This window comes from Blennius ocellaris, assembly GCF_963422515.1.
Source record: "Blennius ocellaris genome assembly, chromosome: 11".
NCBI lineage: Eukaryota > Metazoa > Chordata > Actinopteri > Blenniiformes > Blenniidae > Blennius > Blennius ocellaris.
Window position 1 is genome coordinate 13,533,436 of NC_137660.1, and position 16,918 is coordinate 13,550,353.

Here is a 16,918-nt window from a genome sequence, read left to right on the forward strand (position 1 = left end):
TTCAGCTCCTGCTGATTGTCAAAGTCACTGTTATCTCGGTTGTGTTGGCCGCTGTAATGGCCTCTGTTATCTCTGCCGTCTCTCCCTGTTCATTTGACCTGTGTTATCATTAGTGCTGTCAGGAAACAAAAAAAAAGAAAAACTCCTCCCCTGTAGTGCTTGCTGATGGCTGCTCCAGAGAAGAGGCCATATGGTGGTGGGTGAGACTGGGTTGGGACATCATGTAGCCCAGGAGATGGCTGCACTGTGTTCTTTGGCCTTCATACGCAGTGCAGCTATGCTGGATGACTTGCGGTCTGGATCAACATTGAGATCATAGCCGTTGATTCCCCCGCCCATCCCGGCACCCCCAAACAGGCTGCCCATATGCGTCTGTCCCATGTGGCTACTTCCTGGACTCGGCACGCCCAGGAAGTCGGAGACGCCTCCAGGACCATGAGGGTGAGGGGGCATGCACGAGGGAACAGAGTCACAAGGCACAACGCAACCAGGCACCGGAGATGCTCCACTGCTGCTCCCGATCCATGAAGGGTTCTGGATCTGGAGAAAAAGAGCAGATGTTTTTACCCTACATAACTACAATTGACGTGAATGGCAAGAATCAACTCTCGATGCTGTATTGTTACCATGAAGGGTCACTGGCACTGCCCCAATATGGAATTTTACAATCGTATTGTTATGTGGTTTTAGCCAAAAAGCTCTGCCCTTAAAGGCCAATTTTATACTATTTACTCGCCACCAAATGACAGATAGACACTGTCATAGGCTAGCAAATTTAGATTAGGATGACTTCATCCATCAAAGAGCCAATTGATTTATCTCCAGAAGAGTTGAAGAAATAAACAGAGCTCAGCAAGTGAAAATTTGTCATCAAGTGGCCAGACACGAGTCGTTTGCTTGTAGGTGAGGCTGTGTAAGCCAAACATTTCTGCTAATGTTTATTTCTAAGCCTCGTTTTTTGACTGTACTGCAAGGCTTTATGATTCGGATCATGGTTATAGTGTAGTGTTCAGTGAGTCGTTTTTCTTTTTTCTTTTTTCTTTTTTTTTACCTGTGCATAGTTCTCGGGCCGAGTGAGTAAAGGCAGCTCGTAAGCAGTAGAGAAGTGCGTGCGGACCTGTTGCATCTGGCCAAATCGCTCTCTCTTCCTCCACTTGGCTCGGCGGTTCTGGAACCACACCTGCAAAGAAAGCAGCCCGTCAGGAGAGTGCTTCATAATGCAGACCAGCCACTCTCAAACAAAACGTGAATATCGTTTACAAACGCGGCTATCAAAACTCTCACATCGCGTGCACCCCCACCCCCCAACCCACCCCACCGAGTGCAGAAAATTTACTCATCCTTCTGCTAGGCAAGACAAGGTAAGAAACGGTACCACATAAACTGAAGATACAGGGGGCAAATAAATTCTGGTGCACATGAAAGTCAATGCCCCAGTTTTAAGAGTTGACGTGCCTTTAAAGTGCCGTCCACACTGAGCTATTGATGTGAAAATAGTGAGTCTCCCCTGGTGCTACATGTTTCAGCTCCTCCCTTTGATACACAGGCGTCTGCCTCCCTTCAGGCTGCCAGCGTCGACAGATCCACATCTGGGCCTGTAACCTTTCATAAATCACTGTGAGAAAGGTGTGCTCTCTCCCACATGTCAGCACAGTGGGATACAATGGGGAATCCCTCTGTATAATCCGTGAAATGAATGCAGAACGTTTGACCAAGTGTAGATATGCTTGCCAGCGTCTTCGCGTTTATTAAGTATTGATTGTGGCACGTGAAAGTAGGTTTTTTTCTGGGTGCGTTCTCTTCCTGAGATTGAGAGACATACTGCTTTTGAGAATGGGTGTGTTTTCAGTAACCTGCTGACAGACCAAGTGCAGGCTACTGAGCCCACTCCTCCTCAACCATGGCAGGCATTAGGGAAAAACAAGACTGGAGAGTAGAAAAGGAATATGAAAGAAAGTGGGCAACGAGTTAAAATGGTTGCAGCCAGAAAGAACTCAACAAGGCTTTTTTTTTTCTTTTTTTTTTAAATGAAAGACCCATTTTTTTTTCCATCTTTCTGATCATTGTAATGAAAGTATTGAGAATTCTTGTTCAGACTCTCGGGACTTATAAGCTACCGGTTGAAATGGAGTAAAAAGGAACCTGGACAGTTTTCCAGTCCACTACAATATTACAGTAATTAGTGAATGCATTTTCATTTATTTCATTTATTTGTTTATTTGGACAGGACAGTGCATTTTAATGAACAAGCCATCCCTTCACAAGGTGACCGTAAATATGTCAGATTTAGCACAAGGCTAAATCCAGCATTTTTACATTGACGTGTACTACTATGCTATGTCCAACTGCATGGAATTTAGTAGGAGTTTCCCATTTATTTCTTCACAGTTTTGGCTTCCTGCTCTTCTTTGATATGTTTTAGTATTTTCCAGAGGATTTTCTCACATCATCCCTGTAAGAGAATAGAAAAGCGGAGGAGCACACTGGGAGTCTACAGTTGTTTATCTGTGTCTATTTGTTGGTTGTTTGAATCTTATCCTCCCAAGAGAGAAACTTCTTCAAAGAGAAAAAGAAAGCGCTCCCACTTTGACACAGGGGTTTGAACTTGGATTGTTGCTTGATTCCCAGCCCAATCAGCTTGTGGGTTTCACAGTCCCTGACATGCAATTTCCCCTCAGTCATCCTCTTCAAATCCCTCCTTTTGTCTCTCACTCTCACCATCCCTCTTAGTCGAGATAAACACATTGCGGTTGTGTGACAAAACTGAGCTGTGTTGTACAAAGATGTGACATTATTGGGTTTGCGGTTTATACTACCTCCATCCTGATTGTCATCTGGTTTTTCTGATGAATCAGGAGTGGATTTTTATCAAACGACGTCGGATCAGCTAGGAGTTATCCAAAACGCACACAAATCTGTCATCATTGCTTGAACTACTCGCTTCATCATCAAAGAGAAGACCATATGCGGTACATATAGGTATTGTATTTTTGCGGAGAAGCTGACGTAAAGACATGTCGTCTGACTCCAACATTCCTCAGGTCAGCTGGAAGGATTAAAGGACGACTCTGCCTTGCAAAGAAGTAAGCTGATATCTGAGGTTGTTGTTTGACCCCAATGTCAAGGTGAAGGGTGGTTGCCCTTTGAATTATATCATATGTTTTTAGGAGGGCCATGGGTCTATGTAATACCCCTCTCGAGGATTTGGAGTCTATTATTGCTTAAGGTTTGCTGTGTCTTAAATTTAGTGGCTCTTTGATTACATACCCTCATAACATTGCAGATTTCTAAATATAGTCCCCAAAACAAAAGGCACTGCTTGTATTGAGAGATGTGAGGCTTACTTGCCATTACAACTCTGGTTTCTAATGAGTTCTTGGGCTATTATTGTTTGTTGGAGGTTAAAGAAACTCCTGGTCCCTCTTATATATTAACTCCTCAAACTGAGGACACAATCCTTAAAAAAAAAAAAAGATGCTTATACTGAGTTGCTTTTAAAATCCCACAAAGTCATTTTCATGTGTGTTAACATTTGGAAGAATTTCAAATGCTTTAAAGACTCCTCTGACCATATGGATGAAACATTGTGTGTCTCCTGTGATGAAAGTTTTCACCTATTTATTCGACTAAGTTACAGTATGTCTCTTTTTCTTTGGGCAGAAAAAAAATGTAAGCTGGTATGAATTACGGCCTCATGTGGTTGGTTCAGCTTCAGTTCATTTGACAATGATCAATATTCCTTTTGAATGGTTTAAAACATGCATCAAGTGGGGGGTTGGTGGGTTGGTGGTGGTGGGGGTGGGGGTGGTTCAAATCCCTGTTGAGGCAGGAAACTATGTAAAAACTTGCCAAGTGTATAGTCCACATTGCAGTGACTTGCTGTGGTGACCCCTGAAAAAGGAAGCTGTCAGATAGACACTGTACTATTATTATTACTATTATGATTATTACTACATCTGTAAACTTATAACGGCAGTAGAAGTCTGAGGTTCAGTTCAAAATCAGAAGTTTTCCAAAGCTGCATATCCTTCTTAAAATCTAAAGTTTATCATCTTGATTGGGAAGGATCGCGATAACTTCAGATAACTTTCCTCCTCATCATCCTAATCTCATGGGCGTACTCCGACTCCTCATCTTCCTCTGCCCTTCGTCTCCCCCACCCCCAACACCAGCCCCTCTCTCCATATTTCACTCCTCCCTCCTCCCTTTCAAGTCGGTGAGGGGAAGTGGGGATATTGGAAAGTGAGATGGGAGAATGTTCAAACTGGAGCTTGTTTTCATTTCATGTTTAATTTCCTGACGCCTAAGCCCTCGGCTTTCCGCAGCTAACCCCTCTGACCTTTGGGAGGCGTGCAGACGAGAGCGGCGGACCAGGCATCCACGTACGCGCACAGGAAACGCACAGACAACACGCATGTGTTTACATGCCGTGTTAAATACAGATTTCAAAACTTCTCTCCAACAAAATCACTTTGACCTGGATTCTCTCAACACTTATTGGAACTTTCTTTCTTATTTACAAGCAGACAACACACGTCTTGGTAGACAATCCCCCTCCCGTCTTGGTTTCTGGATCCTGCGTGTGTAATGCTTCACAGAGGGTTCGCTCTCCGTAGCTTTTCTTTGAACGGCAGTAAGAACGAGACCCAAGCCAAATAGTTTGGCAGAGAGATAATTCGGGGAACATTATGAAGTCAGATGTGTCCTTTGTTGCTCCGAGTCTCTTATTCCCCAACTGCATTTTTTAGAAACGGAGGTCAACGTTGTCTTTGCACGAGCAGATTTCCAATTTGCATCAATCCAAAGAAAGTATTTTATCATAATGAACTATGGTAGCTCATTCTGTGTGTGTGATGCCCAAAAGAATGGTTGTACCAACTGTAAACACTCACTTGTGTTTGTTTTATTTAGCAGACATCTGCAGAGAAGGTGGCTCATAGCTCTTGGAGCTCAAAGTGCTTGGCGGTGATACAGTAATTGCTAAAGACGCTGACAGCAAAATGCAGCTTACAGAGCCATTAAAAAGCTTTATTTATGCTCCGGAGCCAGCATGCAAAGAGAGAGAGAGAGAGGAAGAGGGAGAGAGGGAGGGCAGGGTGCACAACTCCAAAAGCAACTTTGAAGTCCAGCCGTCTCACCTCATCTCTGTCATCCAAGACCATTGGAATTGATGGACTGCCTCAGCAGTCACTCACACACAACCCTCCTCCTCCTTCTCTACAAAAAGTAGGCAGTGTGGTGAAGTTCAAGTCTGAGGTTGAGAGCTAATTGTACTAAATAAACTAGCGGCAGCAGAACTCACAGACGTGATTATGGAAAACTGCAGCCTGCCTTTATGAAGACATTTACCATCAAACTGAAGATGAATCTGTTGGACCTTGACATTGGTATTTTGGCAAAAAACATCTGCACTTTGAATTTCAACTGCTGTTGCTTGGGAGATGAAAAAGATTCTCTGTCGTTTGCCAAGCTTCGAGTACCCCTTGGTATTCAACAATTGCACATCCCTGGACTTTGTCTGGATGGACCTTCAGTTAAAATTGTGGGGTTTAGTCTTGATTGCGTGCATATTTAGGGTCTGATTTTAGAAGTTTGGGTCAAACCTCACAGTGACTCAACAGAGTCTGCTGTGTGCCTGTCAGATGAAAAAGTTAATTATATTCATCTGGGGAATAGATGGGTCTGTGTGAACGCAACATGAATGCACTTATTTTACTGTACCACCACAAGGACCCGACCAGGTTCTCTGCCCCTGACTATGTCTCGGACTATGCATGGAAATTGAAGCTGGCATCTCGGAGTGTTTTTTTATATCCATGCCAAAGAGCTTTGATGGTTTTCCATGTGTTTTCTCCCCCTACCTCCAGAGTGTAGCAGCGAAGTAGTTTGAACATGGTAGTGCTGTGCAGAAACCCTTGGCCTCTGACCCTCCAGCAGAGTCTGCACCATGTAAGTGCTAAGAGCAGAGTATTCCTTCAGTCCGACCCATCCCACTCTGATCTAAAACTGGCAGGCAGAAAGAGAGATGGAGAACAATAGGCCCTGCTGTCTGTACTTTGGAACAATCTTTGTCAGCATGCCAGTCTCAACTCTCCCAGCTCTCTCCAGCTCCCTGGATGATCATTAGCATTCAAACATGAACAACTGTGCTCATGCAACACAACACATGGAAATTGTCCTCCCAAGAAGAAATGGCAACATCAGCCTTGTCAGCAAGTGCCTCAAAACACAACAGGGTTACTTTCAAATGATAACACTGTTCGGTGGATGGGATCTCGGGACACGACTCGCACAGGACGGCTGTTCTCTTTGGAGGTTGACACCACGAGCGTCATCGTTTCAGAATCTTAACTACAGTAGAATATTTATTCAAGATCGTTAAAGAAACAATGAGATGCTGTAAAGCAGTGCTCAACTGGTAATACAAAATGAAAACAAGAATTCAAATTAATGAGAGCTCAAACCAGAACTAAGAGATTGGATGAATATTTCTCTTGAATGTGGGCTCTTTACCTCCAACGATGATGAAGCTGCCTGAACCTTGACCAAAATGGCATTTTTACCCGACCTATTGTAAAAACTGCTCTAAATCTGTTTTTCTTTTGTAGTATATAATATTCACAAATATAATTTTAAAAAAACTAACTCCTGCACTGGGGATATTCACCTACATTTTTAAATAGTTTCTGTGCTGTAATATGAGAGCATTATGATTTTAAGTAACCTGTTGACAAATCCTGCTGTTAAAGATGTCAGATCATAACTGTTCTCTGAGATGACAACGGCTCATCTTATCACATAAACCGAGGTGCTTATTGTCTCATCTAAGTAGAGATAGATTTTTTCATGTGTCGCAAGATCGTCCTCTCACCTGTACCCGAGCCTCCGTCAGGTCTGTCCTCAGTGCCAGCTGCTCGCGGGCATACACGTCAGGGTAGTGCGTCTTCTGGAAAACCTTTTCTAGCTCCTCCAGTTGGTAGCTGGTGAACGTGGTGCGATTGCGCCTCTTCTTGCCTTTGTTGCTCTCTGCCTCACTTTTGTCCAGAGGGCTTGAAAGATCTGAACCCGTGCGGTCGCTCTGTCCCTTCACACCGGTTTCCTTCAGGTTCAGGTAACTGCTTTCCATCCCTGGAGGGTCTACGCTCGGCGGCATCTCAGACTCAGGCAGGCCGCTGTTGTCTTTTCCTGTATTGAGAAGACAAAGAAAGGTTGCGGGTGATGCAAAATGTTAGTTTTCACAGTTTCTTTTAGAATGAATTTGCCAATCTGTTGACATAGTTTTATTGTGCTTTCTTTATCATTTCTTGATTTCTCGTGCTTTCGAATGCACGTACAAAGTTTGAAACAAGTGTAGCTTAGTCAATTGAATACAAAATTTTATCAGGCAATTGCCATACTTTTTTTTATCACAATTATCTCACTGTCCTTCGCTGTTATTTTGTATTGCAGGACTAGCCAGTCTTCCGCAATACGTATATTTGTGATAATGATACATCAGCGATATATTGTTTAGCACTATTAATGAGGGTTTTTTCGCATACATTTTTGCTATACTGATTTAAAACAACCACAAAATATGCCATATTATGCATATTGAGCCTGAAAACTGTGTTTTCTTGTGAAAGATGATTGAAAAGGATTATTGAAATGCAGACTCCAGGGTTTCAGTATGTACCATTGATTTTTTTTTTTTTTTTAAACCTTGCAGGGATATTTTAGTTGGTGCTGAATTGCCAAATGTACCATAACACTGGTTCCCCTTATTTGTAAAGTGCGCATTAAATCTGTAATATAAATTGGTGGCATTGCCAAGAAACCTCATTAAACGCACAAGAGATTTTCACACTAAATTGTTTATGATGAAAAGCATCTGAGTAAACTTAGATCATGCTTATTACAATCCAAAATCGGTACCGTAACATTTTAATTAACGTGGCTTCACATGCAGTACAATTCACATTATCACTGTAATAATATGATTTGCAAACAAGCAACTACAACCAACTTCCTGACCATTTTAAAGTTGAATAAAAAGTGCCACATGTTGTCAGTAGTAGACCTATAATCATAGTCACTGCTGTCTAATTGGAATTTTTGGCGGAGCAGTACTTCCTTTGAAATGTGGCTGAATGAAACCACCATGCATCTCGTTAAATCCAGCAATTGTATCTGCTCATCATCACATTACAGCATCATCGCAAATGCGACATTTACTTTGAACTTACATCATCTCTGTGATGCTTTATTTTAAAGTTCAAAGGCCTTCTCTGTGGTTTAAATGTCACAGAGCAGAGACGGGGTTTTTTTTTGTTGGGTTTTTTTTTGTTTGAAAGGAATGTCACTATGCATTGGTGTGACCCGTGACACAACTTTCGAGGCCCGCTCCCTCACATCTCTCAATCACGCCACCTGAAACCCGAGACGCACAAAATCTGCTCCATCTCGAGCGATGTATGGTGAGCCTTGTGCACGGGGGGCGAGTAGGCTCACCCCCACATCCTTACCCGACTCGCATGTAAACAACATTGTGTTTGTCACCTTTAATTTCGAGAGCGTCCATTTTGTGACAGACCCTACTCTGTTTCTGTCAGTGCACGTTGGCTTTTTTGTTTCCTTTTAGGAGATGAAGAAAGCTGTCCCTTTTCCTTCAATAAACAAACAGCCGTGTGAATAAATAAGCTGAAGGGCTCTGGTTGTGGGCCACTGAGAACACTGTGCTCGGTCAGCCTCTGTTTGGCTTTCCTGCAAATGGGCACGGAGAGCTCCCTCTCCACACTGTATTGGTCTGAAACCAGCACATAATGGTTTTTCTCCATATAAACAGACTTGTGTCTTAAGCAACACTGGCATTACTTAAGTCCTTCAACATTTGTCTCTGCGTCTGCTAGTTCAGGATGATTAATCTAATAGTTATGTGCTTGTGTGCAAGCATTTGACTTTGTCACTTGGTGTTTTTGCAATAAGAAATAAAACCAAAGGTCTCCTGTCATTCTCGGAAAGCTGAAAAGGAACGTCATACCTTGTGGCACTCTTAACGTCCCACAGCCGAGTCCTTCAGTATGACTGAATAGTTTCAGAGTGATGAAGTTAGGCGGCGGCTGTCTGCAACATGCATGTTTGTTTTTTTGGATTACTACGCCTTTGGCTAGCATGTCCCACAATGAGATGTCAATAGTCATTGGCTCAAAGCTGCAGCAGCCCTCCCCAGCTCTCTGGGTCATGACTGCCCTGACCGAGACACTAATGGAACAACACAGCGTGGCCAGATGGAGTTCACGACCTCATATCACTATGGCCTACCTGTCAGACCTTTTTATAGTCTCCATACAGGCAGATGTTCTGACATCACCAGTCCCTTCACTGGCCTCTTATGCTGTAGTACTGTGCAATAATTTCACTCTGCCCCCGGGCACGAGCACGACTGCAATGTCGGAGAAGTACAGCAAGTGAACTCCAAGTTCCTGCCTGCTATTTGCATTTGTGAGAGAAAATGCAAGTATGCCCTTGAGCAAGGCACATATCCTGTTAGGCTGAAGCTGAGCACACAGATGAGGGGATGTGGAGAGAGTGCGTGGAAGTGTTTCAGTCTCTCGATCTCATCACTGACAGTCACAAAGGCATCTATTTACGAACCATGTGGGGAAACACCCCGATTTGTTATCTGATTGTAGTTTGTTGTTCGAATGATCGGCACCAATACGTCTATGCAGTGAAAGCTAACATAAACAGATGGAAACGACAAGGAAGGCTGCCTCCAAATGTGACAAAACAAACCGACAGACACATACAAAGAAACACAAAACTCATAACATGATTTTGTGACATTTACTATACATTGTACACAATTTCATCTTTGTGCTTAAAGTTATTTCAAACCAAGTCAAACTCAATGTACTTCATTGGCCACACGTAACCAATATTAATATTTATTTGGTTGGACCAGTACACTGTATACCGGAAGAAGCTCACAGAACTCAATACTTTTTGTGTAACATATTATACAAGAATATTTAAGTGATGTTAAGTGTTTTAAGTTAACATAAAATTAATTATTCAAATATTATCTTTGAACATTTAACAACATCACTTAAATATTCTTGTGTAATCTGTTACACAAAAGGTTGTGAGTTCTGTGAGCTTCTTCGGGTTTACAGTGCACAAATATGTTACGGTCCCCCCAATCCCCCAATCACAAACCCTTAAGTCCAGATTTTCTTTTGATTTTAGCTCAAACACATTTCATAAAGTCTTCTATGAATGACTTTAACTCTTTTTTTTTTCTTTCTATGAACCTGAAATCTTATTTGCCGCAGTGTTTACCTTTAGACAAGCATAGGGTCTCAGAACACAGGATTTCTGCTGCCTCCTTTATGTTTTACCAACCCAGTCCTCATTTTATGTCTTTGGAGGACTCCTTCTATTTGACGAGCTTTCACTGCTGCATCTCTGATCTGGATACAAGCAAATTGCCATCTACTATTTGTTTCAGGTCTCAGCATTGCCTTTTTTTCCCCCTCTACTCTTACTAAAACAGTGGAGTCCTCAGGAGACAAATTAGGAGCAGCAGTTAATTTTATTGAAAAATTGCAGTTAATGTCATCTGTTATTATCACACTTCGCAAGGTCATGGAGTTAAACTCTATTACTGGCCACATGTTTTATTCAAGGAGAAATCTAACAATACAGAGCAAACTTTAGCAGTGTTTGTATGTGTATATATTTGTTCTATTCAAAATGCCAGTGACTCTACTCATCATGTTTCCAGTCTTTGTGCTAACTTGCCCCTGGCTGTGGCCCACACGCACGAGCATGGTAGCAATTTTTCTCTTCTATCGTCATGAAACGGCTAATAAGAAAAAAATTTCCACCAGAGTTCTCAGTTTTGCACAACTTTTATCGCCACATTTGGCTCTGGAATCTGCATTAATCAACATGTCTGCTAGTCCACACTCATCTCTCCGCTCTCTGTCACGCTAACCACACTGAATCTGTGGCCACAAACATCTTCCAGTTCTCCCGCATGCTGAGCTGTCTCGTATGCACGCTGCTCTGGAGAACACAGCCGTCACACACTGCTTTCTTTCGGGAGCCAAGATTCCACTGCGTCGACTCAGAATTTTCTGGGCATTGGCAGGAATGTGTTTTTTGACCGTTGTTCCCCTTTCAGCATTCAACAATGTACACGCGAATGCCCCGAATACACGTCGACCGATCGCACAATTTGCCAGTTTCTCTTTGACAAGTTGCAGACCTTTTCAGTTAGCCAAGGTCAGATATTTACTAGGGTCAGCAATTTAATCACTGCTGAAAACAGAGAGAAAACATCAAAGTGTAATTTAACTGCTTGTAAAGCAACAGGGAACCCTCTCAGTTTTTATGGAATGGGACAGGAAGGGTCAAGTGAAGCCAAATAAAAGAAACACTATAAATTAGTAACCTGGGGAAGAGTTAATGACTAAACACTAAATAGGGAAGGGAATGCTTTTAAACAGAGTGCTCTGAAATGCTCCCCCAAAAGCACTCAAATGTGGCTGCATTATGAACACATTGGCATTTACCTTATCACTTTCTACATGAACCAGAAAAAGTTGACTATTCTGTTACAGGTGACTATTTATTTATTTGTTTTCAACCATTGTGGGTTTGCCGACAGCCTTTTCTTTGGGCTGTTTTTTTTTCTTCAGTCTAAGAGCTGATGTTGACTGTTGTTGCCTCAGTGGAAGGGAGGCGCCCAGATGTTCCTGAGGAGAGATCTATGCCAGCAGCTCATGCAAGAATGCAGATTCCCTGGGAAAGAGAAAAGTCTCTCTGTTCAGCCTCATCTCCTGAGAAATTGACACGATCATGACCTTCCTTCTTTTATTGTACCTTGGACTGTAGCTGTCAATCCCTAATATCAAAGGGGGCACACGAATAGTTTTGGTTAATGGGATTTTGAGGGGAGACTAGTTGTGAATAGTGGAGGAAAACAGAAGCCTTCTATTTAAGGAAACAAAACTAAAGAGTATTTGGACTCAACAGCCATTAATCAATGAAGAAGGACTTAACATATTCAAAGCAATAACCGTTTTGCTTTGCTTATTAATACGATTTTAATTTATAGTATCAATACTGCAGATGCACAGAAATTCAATTTGATTAAAATCACAAGGATTTCAAGCTGATAAGTAACACACTCTTGAACAGCTCGTGCTGTTTTTCAGAAGACTCCAAATATCACACTCATACAATATGAATTCTTCCGTGATCACGATGCTACTTCTTTTCAATCACAGGCAAGCTTTAAGAAATATTGTGGAGACCGCTGTACTGCTTTTAAACTGATTATAGCAAAAAAAAAAAAAAAAAAATTTTTGAAAAGTAAAGTATCATTTCTGAATATCCCCAAAGAGGCGATTCAGAGGAGACGAAGCGTTGGAATCTGCTCAGGTGTGCACACGACTAATAGCAATGATGTACCGAAAACAAATGAACACATAAAACCTGTAAATGTAAAGCAACAGCTACAGCTTCAGCGGCAAAATGTCCAACGGGCTATATCTTTTTTTTGTTTTTTTATATCCTGGCATGTGCAGATGTCAGGCAGGCCGAGAGAAGGTCACCTTGAAGCCTGCAAGTAAAGGGCTGAACCTCACACGGGGAACATGGGGAGAGTGCAGGAAGTGTAAGTGATAATCAAAGACATTTCAATCAAATCCAAAACTTTACATTCAGATACCCTACAGCTAAAAAGACAAGGTGTCGACTGTCAAAGTTGTAGAAGTGCATTTTTTTTTCTTTTTAAAGCAGGTAAATTGCCCCTGAATCACATATTTCCTCATATTCTGTAACAAGTCAGGAATTCACCCTCTCACACATTTACTCATTATATATTCTAATTTATTCTGGTTCACATACACACACTGACATGATCGCAGGTGTGGCGCTTGCATTTTATCCAAATTAACACAATGTGTTGGTCTTCAGTGCATGCATGTCCTGTGACATCAGTTCCCCAAAGCCTTTTAATGTGTATTTAGAGGACTATATTTTGACAGGATGCTTTTTAAGCATTGCCAGTATTTTTAGGGGCTTGGTTATGGTTTTTGCATGCTGAGAAAATGTTTTACATATCACAGGATGCTCAGAATTGGGGTTGTGTGTGTGTGTGTGTGTGTGTGTGTGTGGGGGGGGGGGGGGGTTATAAACATATAATGTAATTTGGTTGTTTCTGGGAACTGACTGATATGATGTCATTCACATTCAGTGCAGTATTACTGTTATATGGTTGCATTTATAGTTTTTTGTTTATTTTACCCTGCAGTTATAGTTAATTTCATAAATGGAGCGTGCAAATACTTTTGTAACTTTTTAAAGCAATCAATCTATCCAAACGTAAAGTCTGAAAGTTTACTAAAATCCAGCACTGAGTTCAGTTAAGTACATGCATGTAAACAGTCATTCCCACACATGTGCGGCATTCCCAGAAACTCTCTAATTTCTCCTGAGCCTCTCAAATCATTACCCAATCTGGATGTCCATTTCTGACTCTCTGCTTGTTTGTACAAGGTATTGTTGAGGCAAGGTTATGTAAACCAGCCCCACTTTGTCATCTTAGAGACTCTCTGTAGCTTTGGAGATCTGCTGTTTGGGGAGTATGAATAATAACTATAGGAGCTGGTAATGCACATCTGCCTCACATTAATGCAGACCTCTCCTGCAGTGCTGACCTGCATTCCTCAGCGCTCGATCACCTCCAGGGGTTTTATTTCATTCATCGCTGTGAGTGCAGGTAGACTGCTCCAATCGGGTATAGGAGAGTGACACTGATTCGCATGAATTTATAAAAAAAAAAAAAAATAGCCAAACAACCTGAATGACAATTGTTCTTGTTTATGTTGTTGTATATTTCAAATATAATATTGTAAATAAATTGATTAAAAGAATCTTATTGGGACATAATTGTAAAATGCAGCAGATAGTATTTGTTTTGGCAGCGTTTCAGTATATTGCCAGGATTACAGGGAATAGCTCGAACTTTAAGTAATCCTGTCAAGCACGTGTGAATATCAAACATCTGCTAAAAAAAATTCACTGTCGTATCAAACAATTTCTTTTTACAATATACTGTACATATTGATGGCTTTATCATATTTCAATATGTGAATGTACACTAATGTATATTTATTCTCAGGTAATGCGTGTTCTTATGCATAAACTAACATTATATACTATGTTTTTTTTTTTTGGTTTTTTTTAAGTGCAGTTTTTGCATGTAAACTACTTTTTTCATGCTGGTACAATTATCTCCGTCTTCTGTGTGTTGAATTCAGTATTTTGCATATATCGCCCTTAGAGTGACTACTCCCGTACAAAATGTTGAGTTGCTATGTGAACAGCATTAGACTCGTAGCAGAAATTGCCACATACAAAATTCCCCATGGGTGTGAGGACACTTTTGTCATCATGATGGAGATAAAGCAAAAGCATTGAGCAATATATCTCCCATTGAGGACCACACATAACAACACAACCCTGTTGATGCCTGAGGGTTTGGCAAGACCCCAAAGTATCCTCCCCAGAGCCAAGATGCCTTCATCTGGCTGCAACATTTTCAATGATAACATTGCACAGCTCTCCTCGAGGGAGGCATGTTGTATTTAATGACGGTGTTTAAATGATCCTGTCAATGCACTTGCCAAATCGATCCACTTCAATGCAGGAGTGCTGGATGTGTTGGAGGGATGAAAAGTGACAGATTCAAATAATGAGGCACTCCAGTTGTTTGTCTGGAAAACGGGTGACTTTGCACTCAATGAATGTGTCACGGTTTGGTTTTCTGCTCTTCGGACCCAGATCCCTGACAACTTGATGAACGTGCATCAAAGTTCATTTCTGATCATAGCAGATGTTTTCTTCTGAAGCAGCATGATAAACATCTGGAATTTGACTGTGGGCGTCAAATGGTCTGCAGCTTGATCAAATATATAATTTTCAAAGCACTTTGTAAAACTTTATAGCTCAAGGATTTTTCTTCATGTAGCAGATCATCTTCTGTGATTTTATTATTAACAGCTATTTTAGCCTTTAGACCAATTACTGTATAATAAATTCAGTTTATATGCTTAATAAGAAGTATATCTGATTTTGTTATAAACCACAGCATCTAATAAAATAAATGAGTATTAATTTTATTTCAAATGGACCTCAAGTTACATTTCCAAGACATAAAATGATTTGATTCGTCTAATGAAAGAATGTGTAAAAAAAATTGATTCAGGTTGTCACACCAAGAAATTGTCTATTTGGTTATCTGTTTATTTGACCATGGCTCACTCTCTGACGGCTCACGCATTTCACTGTTTAGGCCCATGAATCTCCTCTCTGTAATTTCCTGCGTATTCCCTCCATTCACCTGAACGATGAATTGGTCACGGTTCTCCTGGTAAGCCTTGCAGACCAAGCTCGAATCCCCGTAATACCCAGGCCCTGCCCTTCTTACCATCACAAATCAGAAACATGTTTGAGCTTGCAGACCCCAAAAACCAAATTCATATTAAAAGAAATAAGGTAAAATCCTGAATTGGCTGTAGCTCGTTTGTCTGACATTTGTCTTTATTCGTAAGCCTGCTACATGATGCCTATGTGTTTTTGCATCTCTGTATGGAAATGCGGTTCCTTGTGGCGTTTGAATACCTGGCACGTGTACCTGCGTTGATCACTATTAAGGATAATTTAGAGTAAATGCAAGGATACATTTGTATGCCAGAAAAAGCTGTGGTTTTTACCAGCAATGTATTAATCAACTTTAATGATGTTGTGACAGAAAATGTTTTAAAAAATTAACACGCAGTTAAAATTCATGAGGCCAATAAACACAGGAGGTCAAACAAATATTTTAAAATCTGAAAAATACCTGAATACACTGGAATCTTATAGTACTGCAACCTTAAAGTAGAAACTAAGATGAGTGTAATGCATTTATTGCATCGTAATCAGCGCTGAAGCATTCACTCTATATATTACTCATAATCAGAGTTTGTAAAGTGGTCTGTTGAAAGAAATGACAACGTTGTCACACTGTATTTTCGGGCGTCATATCTCTATGTTCTCTCATCGGGCTGCGCTGTTACATCAAAAAAAAGGGAAAAAAAGCTGGAAATAGTGCAGTGGAGATTCCCCTGAAGTGTTTCTTCGCTCACACATACTTTACCCAACTTCGTAAACGTGTCTCACTTCTTCCAAACGCCCCTTCTTGCCCTGTGCTTCGCGCCCCGGTGTGGATCAACTGTTGCGCCTTTTTACGCGCACTCACCGTAGCAAGAGATGAGCGTCCCGTTGTGTCCGCTGTCCGGGTGCAGCTTGCTGCCTTCGGGCGGAGTTTTGCAGGTCGGTCGCTGCATGAAGATCTGGTATTTGTTGAAGGTGCCCTCCTCAGCGCCATCCAATGACTGGCACTCCGGCTGGAAAGGACTCCGGGACTTCTCTCCGTAAGCCTGCCCTTTGCCCGGGATGAACGTGGGGCTGTACTTCGCCTCGGTGGTCGCGAAAGTCCTGAAAGGGTTCGCCTGGTGGTCTCTACCCTGCGCGGTGGATGTGCTATAATATGAATCCATCGATGTCATATCGCAGTATGAGACGCACGTATCTGCGTTCATACCTAAAAAGTTATCGTAAAAAAATCCACACGCTTCTTCTTTCCCTCCCCTTCCCAGATATTCTCCCCAAATTCTCATGCACTGACCAAAGCTGCTTGCCTGCGCTCATGCACACACACTCTCACGCAGCCGCATCTGGGACTGGTTACAAAATGAATCAGATGTTTTCCAGAGACTGCAGACAGAACAAATGCTAAAAGCCCCCTGAAGGTTTGTCGGGGTAAAAGAGAAATGCCTTGCTTCAGTTGCCTGCAGTGTCTCTGGCACACGCACACGCAGCG

At 41.7% G+C, this 16,918-nt stretch overlaps 1 protein-coding gene across 1 annotated transcript; it reads right to left on the bottom strand.

Annotated features, from left to right (window-relative positions):
- Positions 1–219: 219 nt before the first annotated feature.
- On the bottom strand, positions 220–16,664 carry alx4b (ALX homeobox 4b; the record flags this gene model as incomplete). The annotated part of the gene is given in 4 exon segments (XM_080504422.1): positions 220–540; positions 1,052–1,159; positions 1,161–1,180; positions 16,295–16,664. Coding segments are annotated over 4 exon segments (792 nt in total). The 5' UTR covers positions 16,638–16,664.
- Positions 16,665–16,918: the final 254 nt, after the last annotated feature.